Source organism: Haliotis rubra, unplaced genomic scaffold, assembly GCF_003918875.1.
Source record: "Haliotis rubra isolate DU_JTF1 unplaced genomic scaffold, ASM391887v1 Scf515, whole genome shotgun sequence".
In the NCBI taxonomy this organism is placed as follows: Eukaryota; Metazoa; Mollusca; class Gastropoda; order Lepetellida; family Haliotidae; genus Haliotis; species Haliotis rubra.
Window position 1 is genome coordinate 191274 of NW_025767208.1, and position 22147 is coordinate 213420.

Consider the following 22147-nt stretch of genomic DNA (forward strand, 5'->3'; position numbering starts at 1 on the left):
AATCAACGCAATGAAGCCCTCGGACGACTACGTGCTGGCCAGCAAGTAAGAGACGTCGCCAGGCACTTCCAAGTGCATTACAGCACAATTATTCGTCTGCGGCAACGGGTCCAACAAACTGGCCAAGTTAGAGACCGACCAAGGTCAGGAAGGCCTCGTTCTACCACCCAACGGGAAGACCGCCACATTGTGACGTCATCACGACGACACAGGTTAACAAGAGCCCCACGTCTGGCCAACGAGCTGCGGCAAGCTACGGGTACACACATTCATCCCCAGACAGTCCGTAGGCGTCTATATGCAGCATCAAGTGTTACTTGTTGAAAATTAAATACAATATCCAAAAAAGTGCTAAACTTTTGTAGTTCAGTATATTTGAAAAGGTGTAGCCAATGATGATAAGGGAAATTTAACTGAAACAAAGATATGGGACTTAGTGCGGGCAAAGATAAATTTAGCATGAGAATAGTAAAAGGTTGGACAGGTTTGGAGCAAATGGAAATTTGGGTATTTATTGGATAAAATTGATGCCATATGATGGATCGTTTGTTCCAAAATATAAGGTGCAATGAGCAGGGGAGACAACTTATTCTTGGCCAGGTCTAAATTCCTAATTTCAGTTCCTCAAGCTGATGCTCCACGGTATTTGACTTTTAGATTTGGTCAATTAGAAGGGAAGCAAAGGATGAAATCAGGGATGCAAAGGTGGATTGAATATGTTTAGCATTATTCTGAATCGCAGTGGCTGTGAACGTTATGGCATCATGATTTGCCTTAACACCTTTCAGAGCATTTTTAAAGCGAGTGTCTACTAATTTCATGAAAGAGGAGAGGTGGACTGAGTGCTGCTGTAGTACATTTGAGAGAGGATGGGCGAACAGCGCCATAACCCACAGGGTAATCAAGCTCCAGGACAGACATGTGATGAAATGAGAAAGGAAGCCATTAGAGTTGACCTGTCTGAGAAGAATGTTGTGACCACCAACATCAAAACTACCTAGCACTATAAGACACAGAAACTGGGTATCTGCAAAAGGGGTTGGTCACTCGTAACAGTGGCAAATTAAATCACGTCACAAAGATCACTGTGGGTCGGTGATACCTATGACCTACTGAAAAGATTTGCGTCCAAGTGTGCGCTGCCTACCAGACATTGTCCGAGACTTATGGAAATGATTGATCAATGACGGATAAAGATTGGGAGCAGGCTCCCAAGTAGTTTGTGAATAGCCTAACCATTTGATTTGGTGCATTTTGGTACCCTTTGCCCGTTTATATCTAAGTATTTGTTCAACATGATAGGTTGATCGTCTTGTGATGTGTCTTCCTGTTGCTGAGAAGTGAATGGTGAAGAGCCTGAATCAGGGATATGTGGCCCTGTAGGTAGCACCTGTGCGTTGTGTTGAGTGTCGTCAACAGCAGAAGTGCTGGAAAGTGGAGGCTGGTGTGTGTCAGGGCGCGTGTTGTCGTCAGCAGAAGAGGTGGGATTAGGAAACTGACTTCCAGGGGTAGGAATGTAATCTTGAAGTCTGTCATTTGACGTACGAGCCATGTGGGTCTTGAGCCTATTGGCGCAAATAAGGGCCTTGTGTGTGAACGTGTTGTAGCTTGAAAGTGTGGTTGGGCCCTAATTCAAGTATGGTGTAAGGATCTAACCATTTGACTGAGAGTTTGGGGGACCTACCTGGAAGGACATGAGAGCATTTCTCTGCCAAAGACAAGGTAGAATGGCGTGTAACCAGTGAAGGCACATGGTGTGCTCCGCATAGACATCGTTATACAAGGAATGTCTGCCCAAGTGGACTGATCAGAGTCACAATAAGCTCTGAGTGCTTGCTCAATAGTCCTATTGCGCCTTTCACACATGTCATTGGTTTCGGAGTGATATGAAGCCGTCAAATGATGCTTAATGACCAGTAATTCACACAGGGCATTAACAAGTTTGGAGGTGTGTTTTTGGAGCACCATAGCGAGTTATCACCTGATTGAAAAGAATGCTGGCTACCTCAGTGGCATCTTGGGTCTTCATGGGAAAGACTTCAGACCAACGAGAAAATGAATCTACTACTAGCAGAACATATATGAAGTCTTCTTTTGTTCCAGGGATGGGACCAAAGATATCAATGTGAAGACGAGAGAATGTGTCTTCAATGGGTACAGAGACCATAGGAGCCTGTTTACCATGGGTTATGGGCTTGATTTTCTGACCTCACAGGATCTAATGTAATTGTCTATGTTTTGGTACATGCCAGACCAGTAATATTTAGTGAGGAGTAATTGAAATGTAGAACCCTTACCAAGATGGCAGTCACCTACTTTTGAGTCATGACATGCTACCAGAAGAACTTTGCGCCTGATGAGTGGAACAACCAGCTGGGTAATCTGAGGAGGTCTAGTGGCATGGCACCCCTATGTTTTGCCTGATGAACATGGTAGAGAATGCCATCCGCGTCCCTAGCGTTTAGAGTAAGCATTCTGTGAATGATACGCCTAAAACATACACTATAGTGGTGACCTATTCTTTGACAATATGTGCACAGTGTATGGAGATGTGGGCAATACAATCTATCTGAACAGTACATACCATATCCCTTGCACTTGGGGGAGGCGGAGGCTGGCAGAACTCGGGTGGTACCGATACTGGGGGCCATAGGCTGGGCTGTGGGCGATGAGGGGGTCGTTGACTGCTGGCGGAGCTGCGGCCTGGACAACAGGCTTCTCTATCTTGGTTATTAATGTTGCCACTAGCTCCGACAACTGGTCCACTTTCAAAGCCATGTTTACCTCTGGTGTGACAGATCCGGACTGATTTTTCTCTGCCAGTTCAGCATGATGTCGCACTTGCTCTAAGGTGGCCGTTTTTTATTGACAACCCACTGACGGATATTTGGCCTGAGTCCATTGACTGCAATAGCTGCGACCACAGATGCTGGCAGCTGGTGATTGCGGGTTGCTAATTGCAATCTTGTGATATAGCCAGCGATGGGCTCTTCTGTTGCCTGGGTCATCTGCAATACGTTTACACCAAAGGTGCTCCTTTGATTGAACCTAGTCTCAAATTCCGGTTTGAGGAGGTTCGGGTCCTTCTGGGTCGCTTCCGGCAGGACCTGGTACCAGAGTTTAGCTGACTCTTCTAGGTAAAGGGGCGGCAACAAGCACTGTCTGGCGGCATTGTTATTCAGGAGGCTCACGAAGTTCTGGAACTCCTGCCACCAGGACATGGCATTTTCTTTCCAGCCTTCCCCATACGTTCACCCTTAACCCATCACCAACAGGTTCAGTCTCCCCCATACGTTCACCATCAACCCATCACCAACATGTTCAGCCTCCCCCATACGTTCACCCTTAACCCATCACCAACAGGTTCAGCCTCCCCAATACGTTCACCCTTAACCCATCACCAACAGGTTCAGTCTCCAGCATACGTTCACCCTTTACCCATCACCAACAGGTTCAGCCTCCCCCATACGTTCACCCTTAACCCATCACCGACAGGTTCAGTCTCCCCCATACGTTCACCCTTTACCCATCACCATAAAGTTAACCCTTAACCCATCACCAACAGGTTCAGTCTCCCCCATACGTTCACCCTTAACCCATCACCAAAACGTTAACCCTTAACCCATCACAACACGTTCAGTCTTCCCCATACGTCAACCATCAACCAATCACCAACACGTTCAGTCTCCCCCATACGTTAACCCTTACCCAATCACCAACAAGTTCAGTTTCCCCTCATACGTCCACCCTTAACCAATCACCAACACGTTCAGTCTTCCCCATACGTCCACCATCGCAAACACGTTCAGCCTCCCCCATACGTCCACCATTAACCAATCACAACACGTTCAACGTCCCCCATACGTCCACCATTAACCCATCACCAACACGTTCAGCCTCCCCCATACGTCCCCCATTAACCCATCGCCATCACGTTCAGCCTCCCCCATACGTCCACCATTAACCCATCACAACACGTTCAACCTCCCCTTACGTCTACCATTAACCCATCACCAACACGTTCAGCCTCCCCCATACGTCCCCCATTAACCCATCGCCATCACGTTCAGCCTCCCCCATACGTCCACCATTAACCCATCACAACACGTTCAGCCTCCCCCATACGTCCACCATTACCCCTCAGGCAGCACGTCCATCGTTCTTCGCCGTTCACAGCATGTCAGCCCTTATCTAAACCCCTGAGATCAATCACTACCGCGTTTTTGCTATAGCATATCACGTAAACATGTTAAATCTTGCCTGAACCCCCAAGATCACATCCCACGATTTTTAACCTTAATATATGCATAATATAGTTGTGATATATATAGAGAAAAAGAATCAAAACAGCCATGCATAACCATCCAACACCCTCCCACGACTCCATGTCACTGTATCCCAACTGCGTAGATCGATGCTCATACTGTTGATCACTGGATTGTCTGGTCCAGACTTGATTATTTACAGACCGCCGCCATATAGCTGGAATAGTGCGACGTTAAACCACAAACAAACCAAACCATCCTACGACTCCCCACTGTCATTATCCCTGAACCCAGCTCATCCTGCAGTAATCCCATCATATCCCAGCCTACATCCACAGCAACCTACGTCATAGCCCTGATACCTGTATCAAGTCCCATGCTTACTGACATCATTCCCCACAAGACATACCTAAATCCCCCGCCTTAACAACCTCTATACCCACCCTGCCGTTAACACCAGCTTTACCTAGGAACCTATTTCCTTGTATCCTATTCCACTTTCATGTCCTGCTCGTACTAACAACGGGGATGTTCCTTAATCTATCAGATCTTAATACGTCCTATTGTCTTAAGCCTTTGTTTGTCTGGCAAGATGAAGCACCACTCCGGCATAACGATTCGGGAGTTGACTAGCGGTCGTTCATGCAATATTTATGATGCACAGATGGGTGGGGATGCGTAGACTACCAAATGGTCCAGTTCAGGCCCAAGGGGGACATCCATCTTGTTAACAGCTCCCAGCGTCTATATCACACTGACGGAGATAATTGAATTTACGAAGGCGTATGACCGGTCAGTTAATGAGGGCTAATACCGCAACACTTCTCCTCGCCCTAGACACTGGAGAGCGATACCAGATTAGTCTCAGCTTCGTCGAAGAACACTCCGTCGTGGATCTTTATAGGTTAGCGAGTCGCCAATCTCGATGCTTTGTTGGGAAGGCAGTCTAATTTTAAGTAATACAACATTCGGATAAATTGGTCAATTCGATCAAGAAGGGCATGAGCAACATCGCACTCTAAGATTCTATACAAGCGCTTCAATAATTTGTTACTGTTCAAGCTGACACCTACATTTTCCGATATCAAGTTTGAATTGAGATAAATGCAAATGGGAGTTCACTTTCTTAGAAGGTGCGTTGGTTCTTAGATTTTTCAATTTATTACCGAGGTTAACACAAATTGAATAGCGCGTGAAGTATACATCGACATTTTACAAGAAAAGAGGCATTAATTTTCACGAAGGCTGAAAATAGCAAACGGAACCAAGTTATTAACTCCAAGTTATAATCTTAATGTTTCTAATTCCAAATTTCTCCTTCATGAATATTTTCATACCATCCAGACTGACGCATCTCGAAGTCAATCTGTTTAAGCATACTTCGCACATCCGGTAAACGACTGGAGAGGTCGTAAGCTTACTCCTCATAAAACTCGCCCATATTGAGCTGTGAGCATTATTCGGATATTACACTAGTTAAATTCTAATAACTATCTAGGATCCACGCCAACATTTTGAAATCGACGTCTACAAGAACGACGGTCTCTAAATCACGGTTTAAGACGATACGTGCCGTCTTTATTCGTTTAATTTCCTTTGAATTGCGGTGAATATCTTTCGTATTTACTTTTTACTTCTTCTAGTTCCGAGTGGACGCGCTCTCATTCCAAATGTGGCCCCGAACTTGTGCTTCATTTTGATTGCTTTTCTAGCCAAAGGCAGTTCCGAGTGTAACTAGCGACACCCTCGTCTCTGGAGTGTCGACATATAAACTGCCGATCGAAGATCTAAGAACTCGGACCATCGCTCTTCCAACAATGAAACCGAATCTGTAATGCTCTGCGCTTCTGTATGCCAGTGTAAGGAACTCGTGGGATGGTAATTGTACAACGAAGGGTGTCAGATTGATGAAAAGAAAATGACTGACCTAGTAACACTAATATGAAGCGGAGTGGGGATGTCTGGAATAGACAAAGTAGTTGATCAGTATCCTTGATTGAACTCTGTGAAAATTGCTCTTACCATGCTGTGAATGACGAAGGCAAAATTTATAAGAAACACTAATTTTTCGAGCCATTGAGTAATGTTACTAAAAGTAGTTAATGTAGCCATACCGATATCAATAACTGAATGCACTGGACACATATTGATTGGGGCAACATTTCGGGAAAAATAATAATTAAGGATTTAAACTAAGTGAGTGATGTTCCAGGAGTTATCACGTCTACTTCAATTGTTTAATAAACAGTGTCCATGAATATATTGTCACCTTTGTTCATGATTCATGATCAAACTGTGGATTTGCTTTCGTCCTACCTGTGCCCGTATCCGGGTTAGAATTTGTCTTCAGCTTGTCGTAATAGGCGACTAAAGGGATCGGGTGGTAGGGATCGCTGACTTCGTTGACACATGTCATCGTATCCCAATTGCGTAGATCGATGCTCATGATATTAATCACTGGATTGTCTGGTCGATAAATTACAGACCGCCACCATATAGCTGGAATATTGCTGAGTGTGGCGTTAACCAACAACCAATCGTCCTACTTATGTATTTGAATCCAAAGTTAGTCCTAGTCAGAACTATTTATTTGTCTTGTTAGTTTTACTGTAAAGTCTACACCCTCCTAGTTTCCATTCACAGACTTTTTTGAAATTGTCATCTAATACATGGTTTGTCTAAACAATTTCTAAAAGTTTAGCTCATCTGTTGCAGATCCTTTGTTAAAATGAAAGTGTACCTTTTAAGATATTTAATTCACGATTAATATATCATAATTTCCAAATTTTGTAAACTTGAGTTTTGTTGTTTTTTTTTTTGTTGGTTGTTGTTTTTTTGCTTTTTCTTCTGTTCTTGTTTCCCTTTGTTTTGTTGCATAAATCAAGAGTACACAGAAGAAACAATAATAAGCATGTTGCAGTATTGATGCGTTTTCGATGTCCACTAGTTTTATGAGGAGGTAACTGTGATGCAAAACCTGCTGAGTAATCATGTAGGAAGGAAAAACACCGTAAATCCCCATATTGCCCGGTATGGTGTTCTTTCTTTTGTTACTTGTGGTCTTTAGTCTTGTGTTAATGTACATGTACTCAAAAAAATAATTTTCCATTAGACTATTTAAATACTAATATGGTTTGTGTTATAAGTACTTACTGTTCTTTGTTGACAGATATTTAATTAAAACTTACTTCTTCTCATCACTATATGGCTGTAATATTGCCCAATTTTAACTCACTCTTGGGGCGGTAATGTCATCAGGACCCGGGTCATGTGGCAGCAGTCAGGCGCGCAGCAAGCCCGGCCCGAATAGGTTGCAAAGCTTTACCTTTAGATAGTATTGAGGGCTTGCCAAAGCTCTTTAGCATCAATCATGTGTCAGCCCGGGCTTTACCTATAATGGTCGCTACGCCCCTGCCACTGATACCCATTTCTGGTGTCCCCAGCCCTTATTTTGATGGAATATTGCTAAAAACGGCGTAATGCCATACTCAACGTTTCATTTTTAATGGCAAATGTTTGTGGTCCATGATTATTTGAGGATTGCTCTTCAAACGAGGGTTGAAGATTGCTTACCAAACATTTTACTAACGCTTCAGTTAATATTTCAACAACTCTGTTTCTCCTCGTTGATAGAAAGACTCTACCTATTACGTATATATCTCCTGTTAAAGCATTAAAATGGACCGCAGTTTTCCCCTTGTTTGTAAACAACCGCGTATATTTGTAAATCAGAAGTGACTGGCCTAATGCAAGCTTTTCGGTGCGCTTTTCATAATGTTTTACATTGTTATATTATTCGTCTACAACTGCGACAGTAAGGTTTATGGCAATTCGTATTTATATATTAAAGTGGCTACATCATTTGCTCCGCGTAGGGCTTCGATGACAGCACGTGGAACCGCATAACCTATGTAAACAAAGAATCGCTACGCAAATCGAAATAGTGTTACACGTTTGAGGATATTTTCTCAGTGAAACTAACAAATTCTGTCGAAGATGTTTATTTAAATGTGTAGACTCGTCAAAAATAAAAGGGCTAACAAATATGTATAGGACTGTGCTAGATGTAAAAATTCATCACATCTTTCTGGCCTGTGGCAGAGGTACTACTACTAGGCTGGTCGCGTGGAACTCCTGCGTTTGAGAGTGGGCCATTATCAGTTGTAGCGACCCGTTCATTTCTGATAACAAGAGGGCAGTTTCATGATAAAACCATCCATTTTAGCTATAATTTCTGTTATACTGAGGTATAAGGCACATCCATATGTTGTTATCCTTCTATAAAAAAGTTGCAGTTTGTCAATACGAATCACCGTCCTAAATCAGCATGAGTCAACATCTATGACGACATGCAATCAACCACACCATTTGGTATGACCACCCAATCCACCGAGTCAAATCATTATTACGTTCACAAGATAATGTTCTTTTATTTCTGAGCATCACATCCGTGCTTGTTGCTTCGATTGTGTTGACTTTGTTACAAACTGTTTCTTGAACATTCGAGTATTATGTTACTTCGATCATTGTTTGAAACAACGAGAGACGACAAACTAACGAGAAAAATAATCTAAGGTACGAGAAATTACTCGAAATTGTGTGGGTATTTTTTAATAAAGAAACTTGAAGTAACGAGTCAATACTCGAAATTCGGAAAAGCAGAAATGATGGAAACATTAAAAGCCATTCAGTGGGCACAAAGCATTTGGCTTTCGTACCTCACCACAGGTGGAGTTCCACATTTCATTTCTACCAGCTGCATGTATCGGGAAGGCCTTATTCAAGCCTTTTTAAACAGTAGTTTATGTAATTTGGTACTGTAAGTCCGTATAAGTATTACGGTACCAAGTTTACACGCAAGTCTGAAATAGTAGTGTTCCATTCTAAATATCTAGTAGTAATAGTCGAGCAATATCACGGCGGGGGACACCAGAAATGGGCTTCACACATTGTACCCATGTGGGGAATCGAACCCGGGTCTTCAATGTGACGAGCGTACGCTTCAACCAAATAGACTCCCCCATCGCCCCTCTACGAGTTGGAAGTAGATGAAATCAGTATGATCTGATATTCTTATTGCAATGATATTGAACCTGCTGTTGACAGTTTTCTTTTAAATTGCTCACCAAATACGGCGTGACGAGCGTACGCTTTTACCATTGGGCTACCCTCCACGCCCCTCACACATTGTACCCATGTGGGGAATCGAACCCGGTTCTTCAGCGTGACGAGCGAACGCATAACCTCATTGCACTTTGTGTTTTTTCGTTGAGTAACCATCACGAGTATTGCCACACCGCCATCTGCTACATTATTTTCAGTTAAATACAGTTTCTGGCATTGCACTGTTGTGTTGTTGAGTAACAATCACATTATTGCCACTGAACATATATAATTATACTACGTACTCACAAAGTCGGAAAAATGCATCTAAATAAAAATTCGTGCAATAGCGGTCATCATATAAATATCGCTCAAAATCTCAAAGAATCTGAATGCATCCTCGCGATACCAGGGAGCTGCCTTATGGCGGTTACTAGGCAACGTTATTCTTCAAGCTGTGTCATATTAATGTGAGGATATTTGTGAAAGATAATAGTTTCCTTAACGCACACCATATTTAAGGATACGAATCACCTTTCTTACAATTGTTCGACGCGGTGAAAACGTGTATTTCTTTGCTCAGTTTTAACTTTAAGATTTATTTTGACCAATCATTGTTCAGGATCTATTTGTACCGTATGTGGTAAATAGTTTGTCATGGCGGACGTGGAAAATGCCGATATCGAAGAAGCTGTGGCCCCAGATGGCCAAAAGCAGGTTAATTCTTTTTATATTTCAGTCACAACTATTTACTGCCCTTTCTCTTTCCATCACTTTCTTGGCACTGGTTATGTTACTACGAAATGTCAAAATTCGCATCGTTACACGGTGTAATAGTCAATTGTCCAGTTTTCGATCAACAAAGTTTGCTTGAGCAAACAGCAGTCGAATTAAGAATTGCGTATGACTTGAACATAATCACATATGATTACTGGTGTGCGTATGTGTAGATACTTATGGGTTGCCTGCAAGCAACTTTTATATTTTGAAGGTTTGTTTATAGTCTTACGTTAGGGGCAGGCAAATACAGCACCTCAGCAAAAGTATAAGAGAAAAATAACTTTATAAGTATCGAGGTTAGGTTTAGTTCTGCCTCCCAATCAGAACAGTTTAAAAAAACTGAGTTTAATTTCTTATGTGAAAATACAGAAACACTATCAACATTTCACCATCGTTTGTCCACCTGTGAGTATTATTTTAATTTATTGTTTGTTTTTATAAAACAATAAAGTGTTTCATCCTCACAATGGTACTGGCTAGCGTAGCCGAGAGCCGCGATGCGTAGCCGAGAGCCGCGATGCGTTCCTATACAGTCAAGACCGCATCACGGCTCTCAGCTATGGCTAGCGAACAGTTATCGCCATATTTTAGCGGTATTTGCAAAATTACTCCACCGTTTGTTAAATTAATGATTAAGATTTACTTATGATACTTAATTAGCTATTCACCGATGTGTCCAGCCCGTTCATTTACGCCGATCATGTTTTTATATAATGCTGCGGAAGGGAATCATGGTAGTATAAATACATGTTTTGTCACAACTAACTTCTGTCACTCAGAATTTCTCATGCCATTTGTGAAATAATATATATATTTATATCATATTGTAACCTCGAATAATTGATAGTGTGACTATTTGTAGTGTTGGGAATCGGAAACCAAATCCACTATCGATTATCGGAGGATTGTGGTGAACGATTATCGATTATAATCTAAATATATACATTTTTAATGTAATCACCAATTTTAAGGGGGTTTCCCCATTTTTTTTCTAATTAATGTTTTGTTTTTATAACTAATGCTGTCATGCAATGAAATGCATGCATGCAAGAAAGACACTGGAATTGTAATTAAACAATAAAAGTGGTTAAAATTTTACAATGTGCATAGCTATACGCTGTTGAGTGCATGTTTGTTCGTGAATATTCGTCAAATTTGATGGTTAGTTTACTTCATTCAAGGGTGTTATACAAAAACAACAAAATTCTGATTAATCGAAAATGTTTTTTACAATCGATAATCATTTTTAATCCTTCTTTCGATCGATTTTCGATTATTTTCGATCATCGGAACATCACTAACTATTTGAGTGTTTATTTTACAGTAGATTGATAGGGAATCGAAATGAAACAATAAATGACTTGTGAACATGAACTTGCTGTTATATAGGTCATCCAGTAGCTGTTTTGCTCTAGGCAGAAAAGTTCAGTTTTCACTGATCTGTGTCAGTTTCATTCCTTGACATTTAGCGGGGTGCTATTTTAGCAACAATCTCCCTGCACCCAGTCTGTGCGTTTTACTAGTTTTAGTTTGCATTTAGAACTAGCCAATAAACTTAACATTCATTATGGTAAGAAGACAACTTAAAGTAATACGTCATCAAGCTGATGTATATGAATCACTCTAGAAAAGAGCTATTGTAGCTATGGGTGGCTATGCTTTGTGACAAATAATATTTACATGTAATAACGTAGTAATAAAAAATATTCATTTATGTCGGAATAGTTATGTGAGAAGACAGGGCCTTCATTGTATTCTATTGATTATGGAATCTCAAACATTATTCCGCCGAAGTATTTAGCTAAACTAGAGTGTATTGTTATTGCAACCTTGTCTTTGAAATACATATTTCATCACAACAAATTATTACAGCTCTTTTGTTTTCTCATTTGAAATTATGACTATCTTTCATTAAAGACATGTGCAAACTTCTCCACATATTGAAAGGATTATATCTATATCTGTGATAATCTAGTTGTTTTACTGTCCTTCGTTGGCAGAATTTTATAATTTAACTTAAATTGTTGATATATTTATAACTTGCTTTAGTCACGATATGGCTGAAATATTGCCGATGTGACTTAAAATCTTAACTCACTCACTCACTCACTCACATATTGAAAGGAGTTATTATGGAAAATTCCAGGACAAGGATGAGCCTGAACCACAACCACAACCTACAGCAGAAAAACCAGTAGCGAAAGTTCCTTCCCTGCCTGCAGCTGCACCTCCCAAACCCAGGCCCAAAAAAGGTAAAAGAGAAATCTACTGTTATCTCTCCAACAATCTGATAACTTTATAAGTCCCCATGGCCCCTAGTATGGTGATCTCCCTTCAGTTGTTGGAGATCTCTAGCCACTTTTTTATATTTTATTGTCCAATTAGTGCTATTTGTTTTAACTTTCTACGCTAGTTTTACTTCAAATTGTGATATTCTAGTTGTTTTACTGTCCTTCGTCGGCAGAATTTTATAATTGACCTTAAATTGTTGATATATTTATAACTTGCTTTAGTCACAATATGGCTGAAATATTGCTGATGTGACTTAAAATCTTAACTCACTCACTCACTCACTCTGATGACTTTAGGTTTGAATCACAGATTTGTCATGTTTATTATACTTGATTATTACACTTAACAAACTTTTGTTCAACCCAACTAACTCACTTCCTCAACAGATCATTGTTATTATTATTGTGCTCTGTTAAAAATGATTTGCCTGTACACAGCACCAGAGCTGCCGGTGTTTGAGCGACGGAACTGGCTGATTCACCTGCATTATGTGAGGAAGGAATTCAGTACATGCAAGTCCCTCATCAAGGAGCAGCTGGCTGAAAGTGGGGGCATGTGTGAATATGCTGTGTATGTGCAGGGTAGGTAACTCTGGACCCTAACAATAAACCCTAGTTGATCACACTCCGGTGCAGTGAGGACTTAGCATAACATCACTGCCACAGGCTAATTTGCATATCACGTGACGGACTTTTCTCTTGTTTGTAAACAAACGCACATATTCATAATAAGAAGAGACTGGCCTTACGCAAGCTTTTCGGCGCTCTTCACAATGTTTTACATTGTTACATATATATTCTTCCACAACTACGGCAGTAAGGTTTATCACAGTACATATTTAGATATCAAACTGGCTGCATCGTTTGCTCTCCATCGGCTTCGATGACAGCATGTGGAGCAGCACAACCATTCTATCAAAGATGTTTAATTAGATGTGTAGACTTGTCAAAAATAAAAGAGTTAAGAAATCTGTACATTATATTGAATGGACAGTGCAAGATGGGACGAATGTGGCTGCCCGCATGGAACTCTAGGTAGGAGAGTGCTAGTTGATGTGCATCTTAGGAGATTATGCACATTGTAGACGACATTCATAGACGATGTGTGAAAATAAAGTCAATTCATCCTTTTTGTTTTATTTCTGCATTCATTTTCATTCGGTTTACACCTTGTTCTGAACACGTTCTGAATACATGTGGCACAGACTTGACAACTTGCTCGTTGGTTCAAACAACTACTTTCAACTTCAAGACAAAAGTACGCAAAGGAACCATTGACTGCAACAGAATAGAATATATTGTTTACAACTGTTGCTTATCAAATAAACATGAAATATATATGTATTATGTTGAGAAATATAAAGTGTTTCCATACCTTTTTGTATCACCTCTCCATCCCCACGTGTCCTTCCACATTCTACCCTGCATTCTACACTGCACGATATCCGCGTGCGCATGCGACACTACTTTCAAAGCAAAACTGAATTAGAGTTACCTCCCATGACCTGAATTTACATAAAGCGCGCTCATAAAATACGTAATCATTTTGGCCTCAACACACATCATTGAAAGGATCTGGCAGCAGGAAGGTTCCCTGAGACTTTGGTGGGCTGGGCTGGGTAACTTAGGTAATCGAAGTGAGTGTGTCTTCAGTAAGTTGGGGTCTGGGCAGGTTAATTTGGGTACTCTGGGTGGGTGTGCCCTCAGCAGGTTAGGAGGCTGTTATAGGTAACTTGGGTACTTGGGAGGTAGGGGGCTGAAATGGATAAGTTGGGTTCACTGGCTTGGTGTGTCCTTAGTAGGTGGGGGTGGTGGGATGAGAAACTTGAGTTTTCAGGGTGGGTGTGTCCTCAGTAAGTTGGGGGCTGGGATGAGTAACTTGGATATTCGGGGTTTGTGTGTCGTTAGTAGGACCAGGTAACCAGACTCATGGTTCGTCACATGATATGCTGTTGACAGTCTCATTGAAAATGCATGGTTACAGGGCTTAGAAAACAGTTCCAAATCAGGCATTTTGTACCCAGGTCTTGAGACCTCAGCATTTAACTGGGTGGGGTCAGGTAATAGGGGTATGAGCCCCAGGCCTATCAGTGTATATAATGAGCATTTGGTGTTGAAGGCACTGCTGCCTGGCTGATTCTTTGTCATTCTATTCAGGACGAAATTAATTATTGCCCCAGACTAGGCTTTGCTTTTCATTAATGATTTGCTATTTAATCTTTGTTTTCTTTTAGTGATCCATTAACTTTTCAGAGATCAGATACATAAAACATAATGTATATCATCACTTTTCATTTTGTGGTTTGTGACATTTTAAAACATATTGACCTGTTCGTAATTTCAGCCCTGATTCTGAGACAGGAGGGCCGTATACAGGAGTCCCTAGAGATGTTTCAGACATGCACGCTACTCAACCCACAAAGTGCTGACAATCTGAAGCAGGTGGCCAGGTCACTGTGAGTAACTACAAGGGTCCAGGGAAAGTTTGTCTAGACTACTCACAGGCTCCAGACAGAAATTATCCCCTGTAATATTAACAAGACTTAAGACCCTTTAAGGTCCGGGTTAGAATATCGATCTTCAGTAACCCATGCTTGTCGTAGGAGGCGACTAATGGGATTAGGTGGTCAGGCTCGCTGACTTGGTTGACACATGTCATCGGTTCCCAATTACGCCTATTGATGGTCATGCTGTTGATCACTGGATTGTCTGGTCCAGACTCGATTATTTACAGACCGCCACCATATAGCTGGAATATTGCTGAGTGCGGCGTAAAACTAAACTCATTCACTAACAACACTTAACCTTTGTTATGGCACCTGCAGTGCTCCAGACAAATGTTTTCCCACAGACCTGCACATCTTGTTCAAAGTGCTTACAAGCTCCAGATAGATGTCCCCAATACTACCAGGGACGAACTTGTCCCTGGTACGGCAGATCTTGTACCCAGTAACAATAGGCTCCAGACAGATCTTGTACCCAGTAACAATAGGCTCCAGACAGATCTTGTACCCAGTAACAATAGGCTCCAGACAGATCTTGTACCCAGTAACAACAGGCTCCAGACAGATCTTGTACCCAGTAACAACAGGCTCCAGATAGATCTTGTACCCAGTAACAACAGGCTCCAGATAGATCTTGTACCCAGTAAGAACAGGCTCCAGATAGATCTTGTTGCCAGTAACAACTGGCTCCAGACAGATCTTGTACCCAGTAACAACAGGCTCCAGATAGATCTTGTACCCAGTAACAACAGGCTCCAGATAGATCTTGTTGCCAGTAACAACAGGCTCCAGACAGATCTTGTACCCAGTAACAACAGGCTCCAGATAGATCTTGTACCCAGTAACAACAGGCTCCAGATAGATCTTGTTGCCAGTAACAACAGGCTCCAGATAGATCTTGTTGCCAGTAACAACAGGCTCCAGATAGATCTTGTTGCCAGTAACAACAGGCTCCAGATAGATCTTGTTGCCAGTAACAACAGGCTCCAGATAGATCTTGTTCCCAGTAACAACACGCTCCAGATAGATCTTCTACCCAGCAACAACAGGCTCCAGATAGATCTTGTACTCAGTAACAACAGGATCTTGTTCCCAGTAACAACAGGCTCCAGATAGATCTTCTACCCAGTAACAACAGGCTCCAGATAGATCTTGTACTCAGTGTCTTGTACCCAGTAACAACAGGCTCCAGACAGATCTTGTACCCAGTAACAACAGGCTCCAGATAGATCTTGTACCCAGTAACAGGCTCCAGATAGATCTTGTACCCAGTAACAACAGGCTCCAGATAGATCTTGTACCCAGTAACAACAGGCTCCAGATAGATCTTGTACCCAGTAACAACAGGCTCCAGATAGAGTAACAACAGGCTCCAGATAGATCTTGTAACAACAGGCCAGTAACCCAGTAACAACAGGCTCCAGATAGATCTTGTACAGAGTAACAACAGGCTCCAGGTAGATCTAGTACCCAGTAACAACAGGCTCCAGATAGATCTTGTACCCAGTAACAACAGGCTCCAGATAGATCTTGTACAGAGTAACAACAGGCTCCAGGTAGATCTTGTTGCCAGTACCGATAGACTCTTGACACAACTTGACCCTGGTTCCGGCCGGCTCCAGTCAGTACTGACAGGCTCAAGACAGATCTGGTCCCCAGTACTTATAGGTACCGGTACCTGGTAGATCTTGTATCAGTACTGATAGGCTCCAGACAGAACTTGTCCCATTTCTGATAGGCTCCTGACAGGTCCTGTCCCAGTTCTGATAGGCTCCTTACTGGTAGGCTCCAGATAGGTCCTGTCCCAGTTCTGATAGGCCCCTTACAGGTTCTGATAGGCTCCAGATAGGTCCTGTCCCAGTTCTGATAGGCTCCTTACAGGTTCTGATAGGCTCCAGATAGGTCCAGTCCCAGTTCTGATAGGCTCCAGACAGGTCCTGTCCCAGGTCTGACAGGCTCCAGACAGGTCCTGTCCCAGACCAGGTAAAGTCCCCCGTGCCAACAGGCTCTGATTTCTGTAGTTACGACTAGGAATATTAACGCTCTATGTATCAGTGGTTATTCATTGGTTCAATACTGGTCATTTGTCACAAGTTGAATGACTAGCAGTTGGTGGTATAATTAATGGAAAGTTTGGGTACTGCTTTCTAAAGATGTCACATCTAAGCAAAAAACTAATGGATAAATAGTTTATCATTACCATTTCGAAATGTGAAGAAATAGCAGGGTTAAACAAGGTCACAAGTGGAAACCATGAAAGAATCTATGTTGATGCCACAACTTCTGTGGGGTGGTGAGGTAGCCTAGTGGTTAAGCATTCACTCATCATGCCGAAGACCTGGGTTTGATTCTCCCTATGGATACAATGTGTGAAGCCCATTTCTGGTGTCCCTTCTCCATGATATTGCTGGAATATTGCTGAAAGTGTTGTAAAACTAAACTCACTCACTCACACAACTTATTTGCTTGCAGCCACTCACCTTGCCCCTGACGAGGTGAGTGGAACCCCAGGTTTCAAGGATTCTGTCACTCAGTGTTTGTTGTCCTGTTGCCAGGTTCCTGCTGGCGCGACACAAGGCCGCTATAGATGTGTACACGGAGGCAGCCCGACTCAGCAACCGGGACTGGGTGAGTAGCAGCACAGGGTCTCATCATCTTTGTCATCACTGTCATACTCCATCACATTCTGTTGTCGGTCTTTGTCAACTTGGTCTTCTCCTTGTAAATTCTCTCAAGCACGCCTAGAGTCTCAAATATGTACAAGTCAAATGAAATTGTGGACAATTCAATTTTTTCCAATGAATGTGGTTAATCTGTTGGTGGAAAGGGAGGTAACTCAACCAAAAAGCAGCAAGGTCAGGTATTTACCCATTACCTCTGTGAGTGCCTCTGATGGAAATGTTATCAACAGGTGTAGTAGTGAATCATGAAGAATCCGGATACACATATCATGACCTTTATACTGCATAATGGGCAGTGTTCTCTTCATCCTAGATGATGCAGAATATTATATCTCCATCCTTCAGGATAAATACCCTGAACCCATTCCTCGTCATAGTGTCCTGCCGAGCCTAATCTTCCACAGTGCTACAACTGTCCATCCAATATCTCAGATTCTGTCAGTGATAGAGAGATGGGGACAGGGTATCACTTCCAAAACAAATACATGGTGGTTTGGTCCAGTGTATATCTCTTAAAGGAATGGAGATAAAGTTCACAAAGCTATTGTAGCGCTACGCCTGTCATAAGTCTATGTTACAGTATAGGAGGTACGGCAGTCTTAGTGCTACGGTAGGTTTGCGAAATGGGGCCCTGGACATTAGAGGATGTGTTGTCATTTGTTTTCACCAACTCCATGCTTCCTGTCACTTTTCAACACATAAAATGTAATCATAAAACTTTGCATAGAATATCTGGAGCTTTGCAATATATATCTCTGAACAATATCTTTGTTAATATCACATTAGCTTGTGCAGATCTTTCTCTACCTTAAAGCTTTTATGTGAAAACATTAAAAATTGAGGAAGTAGTACTGAGGTTTTCCAGCTGTATTCACTCACATAGAATAGTGATTATCTGAAGTAGTACACATGGTCAAGGGAATTGCATGATCAGACTCACTTACTTATGCATGTGATCGTATTTCAAATGTGTAGTCATGCAGGAAGCAGAGGCACCGTAAGTCCCCTTGATCCCCTGGAAGGTGGTCCAACTTTGGTCGCTAGTGGTCTACAGCCTTGTTTTGAATTACACTTAATAAGTAATGTTTTTAATAAAGAATTGGTTTGTTTTATACTTAAACTGTGATACTGAAGATACTGTTTTACTTTCCTAAGTAGAAAACATCTTAATATTATTCAACTTGTTCTCATTGCTGCAATACTGCCAATCCGATGTAAAATTTTAACTCACTCACTCACTCTAATGTGTAGATTGTTATTCATAATGCCAGTCTCTACATTTTCTGGGCATTAGTCAATAATTTACAGACCGTCACAACAAACAGAGAACTAAAATAATAGATCCTGTACATACGTTGCGCAGATCGATGCTCATGCTGTTGATCACTGGATTGTCCGGTCCAGACTTGATTATTTACAGACCGCCGCCATGTAGCAGGAATATTGCTGAGTGCTGCATTAAATTTCAACAAACCAACATTAGGAATGTTGATTCGAATGATATTAAACTAGCAAACAAACAAAAACTGAATATACAGTGTTCCTGTGTCATTGTATGGTGTTGTTGTTGATATGTGTAGTACGTCAGTGGTATTCAGTGTCCTCACTGCAGCAAACTCTGAACTATGTCAGTACTTTCCAATTCATGTTGTATTTCAGTATCTTTTCTACTCCAATTTGTGCAAATATACACTGTATCTTGCTAATAGTAATATTATCATTCTGACATAAAAATTTATATCAATAACATTAATAAGCAAATGTGTACTGGATAGAGACATGTAATGTTTAATGTGATTCATATTTATCATATTTATTGCTTAATTTCATCTATAAGAATGATAAGTTCAACGTAATTGTTGTGAATGATAATTAATTGATAATTAAATGCTAATAAAAGTCCTTTTCCCCCAACTCACCTGATAATTGACTTGCATGGGTGTTCGCCACTGTTAAAATGGTTGTCGTGGTTGTCTGCAGAGAGAACAGGGTTTTGCAAAATGGTAAGATATTTCCAAAAATATTTATACAATGAATTGTTCATGTGATGTTTTATGAAATATTCCCAGGAATGGAATAATATCTATGTAATCTGGTAACAGGTGTATTAATATGATTGTTCCTGTATTTCTTTGATAGTCCAGAGAGTAATGTAACATAGCAGAGAGGCAGATATATCAAGTTATCTTATGTTTATGACATTCTCACAGTATACAAAGACAATATTAGTTTCTGAGATGTGACAGTGCACAATTTCCTTTTGATAGCTTTATGACACTCACATCCCTCTAGATACTCTGTAAAAATCTAGATCCAGATTTTTTACATCTCAGATTGCCTCCAAGTCATAAAATATTTGAAAACCTGAGTAATTTGCTTTTTAATCACATAACATGTCCATGTAGTTATACATCTCTCACTTTTAAAGTGAACTTCAATGCAGAATTCCAGATTTAAAAATGAATCCATTTAACCAGTGTATGGAAGGGCCTTTTTCTGACAATGTCAGGAGAGTATGGAAGGGACTTTTTCTGACAATGTCAGGAGAGCATGGAAGGGACTTTTTCTGACAATGACAGGAAGGCATAGATGGGACTTTTTCTGACAATGACAGGAGGGCATAGATGGGACTTTTTCTGACAATGACAGGAGGGCATAGATGGGACTTTTCTGACAATGACAGGAGGGCATAGATGGGACTTTTTCTGACAGTGATAGTAGGGCATAGATGGGACTTTTTCTGACAATGACAGGAGGGCATAGATGGGACTTTTCTGACAATGACAGGAGGGCATTGATGGGACTTTTCTGACAATGACAGGGAGGGCATGATGGGACTTTTCTGACAATGACAGGAAGGCATAGATGGGACTTTTTCTGACAATGACAGGAAGGCATGGAAAGGACTTTTCTGACAATGACAGGAAGGCATAGATGGGACTTTTTCTGACAATGACAGGAAGGCATGGAAAGGACTTTTCTGACAATGACAGGAGGGCATAGATGGGAATTTTTCTGACAATGACAGGCATAGGGCATAGAAAGGACTTTTTCTGACAATGACAATGACTGGAAGGCATAGATGGTACTTTTCTTTGACAGAAGGCATATGATAGACAATGAAGGCAATTTTTCTGATGATAGTAGGCATAGATGGTACTTTTTCTGACAATGACAGGAAGGCATAGATGGGACACAATGACAGGAGGGCAAAGATAGACTTTTCTGACAATGATAGTAGGCATAGATGGGACTTTTTCTTGCACTGACAGGAGGGCATGGAAGGGCCTTGTGGTTGAAGTGTGTATGCTTAAGACCTGATTTCTATTTCCTATGGGGATAATGTGTGCTGTGCGCTTTTTAAATGCTGTCATGATGGGGAATATGGCTGAAACCTGACTTACTTGTATTCTCTTATGAGGCAGAGGAGTAGCCAAGTGGTTAAAGCTTTCCCTCATCATGCCAAAGGCCTGGGTTCCATTCCCCAAACAGATACAATGTGTGAAGCTTATTACCCATGTTTTGTGGTATTGCTGGAATGTTTTAGGAAACAGTGTAAAACAATACCCATTCACATGCTCATTTCGATTCACTGATGGTAACTTGTTGAAGAGATGCTTCCGTTCCTTTATCAGATTCTGTTCATATGTTTGCAGGAGATCTATCACAACCAGGGTGTGTGCTATATGTACCTTCGTGACTTCCCCAAGGTTTGTAGCACAAAACATACATCCAGATTTGAAATATTAGGCATTTGCCCAAACAAGGGAGACAACTCTTGCCCCCATACCATGCATCAGATGCTGTCATGAAAATTGCTGAACATTTATTTTAATTATTTCATTTTACAAAATAGAGGGGCTTGGTGTAGATAATTGAAAAATGCATTATTTGTTTTAGAATGAAAGATTTAAATTGTTTGATAATTGAAATATTCATTTTTCTGCAAAATATCCAAATATTTATAGTGTTGAATATCAGCCAACACTTTGTGAATTTGTGTCATTGTTTCATTCTGATATCATCCCTTTTCCTTCCAAGGTGTATTTGTGACTTCCCGTTTGCAGGCCAAGGAATGTTTGAAGCAGGCCATTGAGTGCCGGCGTCATGAAATCTCTTACGTCATGCTGGGGAAGATACACCTGATGGAGAATGACATCAATGCTGCTATAGAGGTGGGCTACAACATTAATTGAGTGCTGTGGAGTAAGTCACACAGTAAACTTATAGTCAAATTCCTTCATAGTTTCCTTCTTTTTTCGACACAAATTCCATGTATTTTAGCAATAATAACGGTAATGCTATTTTTGAGGGCATTATCATTTGCAGAAGCCCTCGGTCTTTTTCAACTTCCCTCCTTCGTCGGGCAGTTAATGGAAGACCTCAGACCTAGGTCCCCAGTTTGTCAGTGCTAAGTATGTCACCCACTCAATCACCCACTGCCCCATCCACTCTGCTCCACTGGGCACTGTAAGTCCACATGGTCCCTAGTTTGGTGATTTACCTTCAGTTATTGTATTGTA

The 22147-nt window shown here is 41.3% G+C and overlaps 1 protein-coding gene and 2 long non-coding RNA genes across 3 annotated transcripts in view; 2 read left to right on the forward strand and 1 right to left on the reverse strand.

Moving 5' to 3' along the window:
* The window catches only part of LOC124292368, a 19219-nt gene extending 17784 nt beyond the window's left edge, over positions 1–1435 (forward strand). The window contains exon 3 of the long non-coding RNA XR_006902434.1: positions 1423–1435. This is a non-coding gene — a long non-coding RNA (uncharacterized LOC124292368). The remainder of the gene's footprint in view (positions 1–1422) is intronic.
* Positions 1–21993, reverse strand: part of LOC124292367 — a 26924-nt gene extending 4931 nt beyond the window's left edge. The window contains exons 1-2 of the long non-coding RNA XR_006902433.1: positions 21842–21993; positions 12557–12566 (exon numbers count right to left, since the gene is read on the reverse strand). This is a non-coding gene — a long non-coding RNA (uncharacterized LOC124292367). The remainder of the gene's footprint in view (positions 1–12556; positions 12567–21841) is intronic.
* LOC124292366 (Bardet-Biedl syndrome 4 protein-like) overlaps positions 10010–22147 on the forward strand; it is a 28635-nt gene continuing 16497 nt past the window's right edge. Inside the window, 7 exon segments of the mRNA XM_046729455.1 lie at positions 10010–10085; positions 12295–12400; positions 12878–13021; positions 14784–14895; positions 17499–17571; positions 21281–21334; positions 21692–21825. Coding sequence (XP_046585411.1) covers positions 10026–10085; positions 12295–12400; positions 12878–13021; positions 14784–14895; positions 17499–17571; positions 21281–21334; positions 21692–21825 — 683 coding nt within the window. The 5' untranslated portion in view covers positions 10010–10025.